This window comes from Podospora anserina, chromosome 7, assembly GCF_000226545.1.
Source record: "Podospora anserina S mat+ genomic DNA chromosome 7, supercontig 1".
NCBI lineage: Eukaryota > Fungi > Ascomycota > Sordariomycetes > Sordariales > Podosporaceae > Podospora > Podospora anserina.
The window spans coordinates 2,574,311-2,580,499 of record NW_001914854.1 but is presented as its reverse complement, the minus strand read 5'-3'; the positions used below and the strand labels follow the sequence as shown (position 1 = coordinate 2,580,499).

Here is a 6,189-nt window from a genome sequence, read left to right as displayed (position 1 = left end):
CTTCACATACTCGATAAGATGGATATATACATTTATTCCACGCTCGGCCAGCACGGACATTTGGGTTTTCAACACCTGCTACGCCAAGTTCCGCGGCACGGCCTCTGCGCGCAAAAGCTACCAGGACGGGCGCAGGGACGGGAGGCCGGACGTGGCGGCGGTTCATCCCTTTTGGTGCCTGGCTAACCACGACTGCGATCCGAATGTGAGCTGGGAGTGGGGGGGCAAGATGAAGCTTTGGGCGAGGGACAAGAGGGTTGTTGGGGGGAGGGAAGGAGGGGTGAAGAAGGGAGAGGAGATCTTGAATCATTACTGCGATGTGGAGCTGCCTGTTAAGGAGAGGAGGGAGTGGGCCAGGGGGAGTTTGGGAGGGTGGTGCATGTGCTCGAGGTGTAGGGAGGAGGCTGCTGGCGAGGAGGGGAGGGAGGTGATGGGGGTTGATGGGGTGGTGGCGGAGAAGAATTAGTTTTTCTTCTTTTTCTCCTGTCTGGTTGTTTTTTGCTTGATATACACGCACAGCGAGGGGGTTTTTTTAAGGGGTTGGGGAGGAGGGAAAGGGGGACCATCAGGCATATTTGGGAGTGATGGATTTTTCTATCTACCTACTTAGGGGCAGCATATGGAGGAGGTGGGGGAGAGGATTCTTTTCTTTTTTTTTTCTTTGAACCAAAAAAAACTTTCCAGGGCGTACATTACCAACTACACGATGGGGTTGTGCGGCAGCTCTGGGGCGTTTGAACATCTTGACATTTACACATTTTCTTTTTATCTGTCCGATATGTTTTTTGCTTTTGCCAAATCTCCCAAAGTTCTTTGCAAGATATCTGAGCGAATTGAGTGCATTTACCATCAAGTCCCCACCCATGTACATATCAAGGGTTGGGTTGGGGTTGTTTCCAGAAATCCCATCTTTCGCATCACTCTCTTCAAAGAGTCTATCCAGTATCCCATAAAAACAGTTCTTGGTTCATCTTCTCTTGCCCCCTTCTCGCCTCAATTCTCGTTGTAACAAAACCTATGGAGCAATGTCCTGGTACTTCTCCTCTTCCAAAACACACATCTCGACCCCGGCTGTCAATCCACCACGCCTTCACTCACATGTTCCTGTCAAAAACCGACGATCACCACACCTGACAAACTCGCATGTGAATCATCCCAATTACGAAGCAACACAAACTGGGGGACAAGGGAAAGCGATGGCAAAAACCCCAAGAATGATATGATATGACACCCAAGTTCTAGAATCTCTTATGTCAGTAACCAAACGAGGGTGTAAGTGGGGAAACCGGCCAATCAAAACCATAGGATGTCGAACCCAACAGAAATAAAAAAAGTGGCACGCATCGATCAGTGGCTTAGCTCTATGGCTTGTGCTTTCCTCGTAGGGAAAAAGAGATGGAAAATCTACCACACGAGGTCCAACAAACCTGGGGATCAATTGTGGGTTTCTGGTGGCTAGACTAGGAACGGAAGATACTCTTCCCGGACGACAGCGGCGGAGGACGTTCTTTTTCGAGATAGGTTTGTGAATGGAAAGGTGAGGAGACTCCCCGGCAGTTCTCGTTTCCGAGATATGTCCTGACCACCGGAACATTCTCAGGGAATTATTAAGCCAAGATGTGTGGAGAAACGAACATTGGAAATCTGAGGTTGCGGGAGAAGCAAAAGAGATTCACGGAAGGCTCGATGGAGGCTTGATATCCCGAACGTTTTGCTCCGGACAGGGGACAGGTCCCTATCCATCTTCTCTGCATACGACAGGGCCTGTTAGAATGACAGCAGAAGGAGAGGATGGCTTGGGTTCTCGGGGTAGGAAACTTTGGGACTGTGCCACCAGAGCTCGCGGTTTGTCCCGGGGCGAGGAGGTTCCTTCATTAGCTCTAGTCTAGACAGTGTCTAATGGTAAGCTTCCTCTTATGATGTGGAAGATGGAGAAGTTACCTGAGCATGATGATGGACAGGTGGCCTCCTCAAGTGAAGAGGGGCTTACCCAACCGGGGGAATGAACAGCGGGCTCCATTGGCGGTTTTGGAGCTCTCGCCACGTCCCAAGGTTACCCCAGAGCAGCATTGAGGTTCGGTGACCGACGCTCCCAAGAACAGCAAAGTTGGACATGTCGCCTCTCAAAAGAGGGGTTCATTGGGCTTGGACTGTTGAGGGGGGGTAGGGGTCTATCCGTTCGTGCCGTCCAAGGGTCCTTCTTGTGTTCGTGCTCCCGCAGCTAACCACCCCACGGGATTCGTTCGTGTGGGTGCTGGCAGCTAGTGCTGCCATGGGGGTGTTGTCGAGGGTGCTACATGAGATTGCAGAGTCATGATGTACCAGTATGTACCTGCCACAAGGCAGCAGACTTATGGCGTGACGAGTGTTCGGATTGGGAATGGGCTTGGGAGCTGTCGATATCCCCAACGGTACTGTAATCCAATTAGCGACGTTGGAGGGCTGGCCGGCAGGTGGGAGATTCCTTGGTAACCTGTTCTCGTAGGCGAGTCCGGGACTTGGGGTTTATCAACTGACAGAGTATGGATTGCAGGATGAGATAGCCATCCGGAACAAGAGGCAAAGCTTAACACTCGGGCTCCTGTGCGGTGAGAGCTGGTGCTGATCTGGACATCTGTCTGCTGGCTTTGATGCAGAACTTCCAGGTTCGTTGCAGAAGCGAGAACGCTCGGCTCAGGCGTGTGATGAGCTGGCTACTGACGGCCCCCGGTACAAGTGACAGGAGCGACTCATGGGGGCTTTGGCCGGTGATGGTAGGCGCAACCAGCGAGAGGCTCCACATAAGCGATCCAAAGGGGAAGAGCCGTCGACATCTGGTTTGGGAAGGAAGGAAGGAAGGAAGGGCTCAACTGTGTGTTATTACCACCTTGGCATGCGCGCCCAAAGGGGGAGGTAGGCATGATGCTGGAAGGGCGGTAGCTGTTCGGCAAACTAATGTCACAGTATGACGGTGTGTAGCGAGTTAACAAACTGACATTGTGGCAGGGAGTTCAATACTAAGCTTCTGGTCCGGGGCTGCAGACTGAAATCATTGTAGACAGCTCGTTGTGATCAATGATACAACAATTATGGTCGAAACGGTGAAGTTCAATTTCACGTATGGGAGCATAAGGCCATGGCTATGTATTGCTATTTCGTTTCTCTTGTGCCAATGCCTCACCAACTGATGATAATCACCTTGCCTTGAATCATGAAGTGAGTCTTGATCGTAAGAGGCTATTATTTCCCAGTTTACTCGTGGGGTCAAGGTCAACAAGCCAAGAAGAGATGTCAACGAGCAGGACAGGGGGGTTGTTACAAAGTTATATTTCACATGGTGAGGCTGGCTGCAACGCATCGTGGAAAATTTGACCGTGTCGGCCATCATACATTAAACCGAAGAAGATTCATCACACCAGATACCATGCCGAGCTCCCACCAAAACCAGCCCATCATGAAAGCAAGAGAAAATAGAAGCCTTTCACCGCTCAGAATGGAATGCTTTTCTGCCCTTCAACTTTCATCATGGTCAGTTTCTCGGCATCGACCTCCCCGAACATTGACCACACCCTTTCCCATCCCCATTAGTTTCCCCGCCAACTCATCCCCCCCCAGCACACCCCTCACCTCACCCCCTCTCCTCCTCTCCTCCTGTTCCAAAATACCCAGTATATTCTGCGCAACCATATCCTTCGCAAACTTCTTACCATACACCCCCTCCACCCTCCCAAAGCCCTTCTCCCCCACCCCATCAGGTATGATCCAACTGTCAGGCCCCATGTCGGCATGCCCATCGAATACTGCAACCTGACCAGCTCTAGCAATCAAAACATACCTCGGCGGTCGAAACCCCAATTTCTCACACAGCGCAGCCACTCTCTTAGAAGGTGATTCCCCTGGTGCAGTATCATTCTCTTCATCATCCGGTGGAGGGTCAAGAGGGGCTCCGCCCGGGGGGTCAAGTAGTGAGGTGGTCGAGTCTGTTGGCTTTGGCGGGGGAGGAAGTTTAGAGGGGGATGACTGGGTGGGTGTTGTCGTTGCCGAGGAAGAATGTCCCCCTTGAGCAGCAGCATGTGTGTTGGGGGATGACGGTTGGGATGACAAGGGGCTGTAAATCTTGCTGGTCGAAGCCATCATCTTATTCGAGGCATGGGGGAACGTCACGCTTTTCCCATCCTTTGGCATCATCCGCTCTGCCATCAGCCATTCGACGCAGCATTTCGCCGCGTACTTCTTCGCGTCCTTCTTCTTGGCGAAGCCATTCTGGACGAGCTTCTCTGGCTGGGGAAAAACAAGTGGTTGAGAGCCGATGGAGCGGGAAAAGATTAGCATGCAGTTCCATTTTGTGCTTGGAGCTGCGGATATGGCTTCGTCTTTGTAGATGATGGAATTTTCGGTTCTGGCCTTGTGGGCGTCGATGTATCCTGGGTTGGTGTTAGTGATGTGAAGACATGAAGTGAAAGGGATGCATGAAAAAGGGGACATACTCTGCAATAAGCTGATCCAGTCATGACCACCAGTATCAGGCTCTTCATCCTTGAGAGAAGAAGTCAAATCAGTCAGCGCCCTACGTTGGAGAGGTGTGATCGGTTTCGGGTCTTTCATCTGCTGCTCAACAAACAATGCCAAGGACTGGTAATCGATGCCGTCGTCGTTTGCAGCCGAAGAAGAAACCGTTGCTGTCGCCATGGTGCTCATAGGCGCAACAGGGTTGCGAGTGAGTTTCTGTCTGAGCTTTTTCGGAGATGCCTGAGCTTGAGCTATCGTGTCATTGACAAACTGCCCCAGTTTGCGTTTCGCTTTTCTGGGGGGAGGCATGATGCTGATGAGGCGGACGGCTTTGGGGGGATTCGGGCTTCTATATGTGTTCGAGGCTGTCAAAGTGGGGCGGGGTAAGACCTCGTGTGCAAACGAAGACAAGAGTCCCAATTGGATGTGAAGCCGGCGAAGTTGGCAGCAATAGTTTCGAGAAAACGAGGAAATGGAACGGGCGATGATCATTGCGAGGAGGTCAAACAAAAGCCACAGAGTCTGCCGCGCGAATGTGGTTGTAAGTGCGCTGTGGGCCTCACTTGATAATGCGCAGCGGCCCAAAAGACAAACAAGGCCTCCTCCACCAGTCGCATTTTGGTTGGCAAATCATAGCTGCACGAGCTGGATGCCTCCGTTTCTACAGAAAAACTATTCGCCGTCATGGGTATCATAATCAAGCCCGGGTCTCTGCCGGATTATCGTGTTTGGCAGCACCTCCCCTGCACCCTCACTCCCGTTTTGATCCTACTCGAAGAAGCCGCCACCATCTTCCTCTTCCTCCTCCTTCTTCTTGGCCTTGGACTTCTTGGAGTTCTTCTTGCCGTCATCTTGTGCCCCTTCATCCTCCGCATCCTCGGCTGGTCTCCGATTTTGCAGCCTCTCCAGTGCCTTCTTGCCCTCCTCTCTCGTCTTCTCAATCAGGGCCCACATGGGTGGTCTCTCTGTGTGCAAATATTGAGCCGCCTTTTCCTCTTCTCCCTCCGCCGGCTTCGCATATAAACTGATGTAGGGCTCCATAAAAGGGTAGTAAATGGCGTAGTCAATGTCGACCTGCGCCTTGTGAAGATCTTCTCTGAGCTTGGCAATCTCGTCGTCATTCGTCGCTTGCGCCAGCTTCTTCTCGAGTTGCTTTGCAATCCTGACGGCCTTTTTCCGTTCTGCAATAGTCGATTAGTATGTTGAAGTACACAATAGACAGAGAAAATAGCCTACCAAAGAAGCGAACCATGTGGTACTTTGAAATCATCTTGGATCTGATCTTCTTGTATTGGGCATCGGCAATGCGGCGCTTGTGAGCGGCCAATTCTCTCTCCAGTTCCCTCTTCTTGTGAGCAGGAAGCTTCTCGGGGTCATGCGCCAGCAGTCTCTCGATGGCGCGAGCGCGCTTCTTGATGGCAGTGTTGTTCTCAAGGTCGACGGCTTTGCGCGGCTTGGTCTTATGCGATCGCTCGTCTCTCGCTCGTTTTCTGGAAGGGTGCATGCTGTCGTCACCCACGGCCTGGGCCTCGGATCGAGATCGTTTGACTCCCATTGTGAACGTAGTTGTTGGTGTTGCTGTGTAAGGTCTCAAAGTTGCTTGACGAGATGCGATAACTTGCTTGTCGATAAAGAGAAGGCCAAAAAAAAGGTGGAGCTCAGACAACTGCAGCTGCCCCGCCAAGTCACTGTTAGGACAGG

At 51.8% G+C, this 6,189-nt stretch overlaps 2 protein-coding genes across 2 annotated transcripts in view; one reads left to right on the top strand and one right to left on the bottom strand.

The window, feature by feature from the left end:
• PODANS_7_9170 (uncharacterized protein) overlaps positions 1 to 466 on the top strand; it is a gene marked incomplete at both ends in the record, with an annotated part of 1,874 nt that extends 1,408 nt beyond the window's left edge. Inside the window, one exon of the mRNA XM_001908248.1 lies at positions 2 to 466. Coding sequence (XP_001908283.1) covers positions 2 to 466 — 465 coding nt within the window. The remainder of the gene's footprint in view (position 1) is intronic.
• A 3,026-nt stretch (positions 467 to 3,492) lies between these two features.
• Positions 3,493 to 6,043, bottom strand: PODANS_7_9160 (uncharacterized protein; the record flags this gene model as incomplete). Its single annotated transcript, XM_001908247.1, has 3 exons — positions 3,493 to 5,050; positions 5,261 to 5,669; positions 5,725 to 6,043. 3 exons carry the CDS (start codon positions 6,041 to 6,043, stop codon positions 3,493 to 3,495), a joined length of 2,286 nt encoding a protein of 761 aa, XP_001908282.1.
• Positions 6,044 to 6,189: the final 146 nt, after the last annotated feature.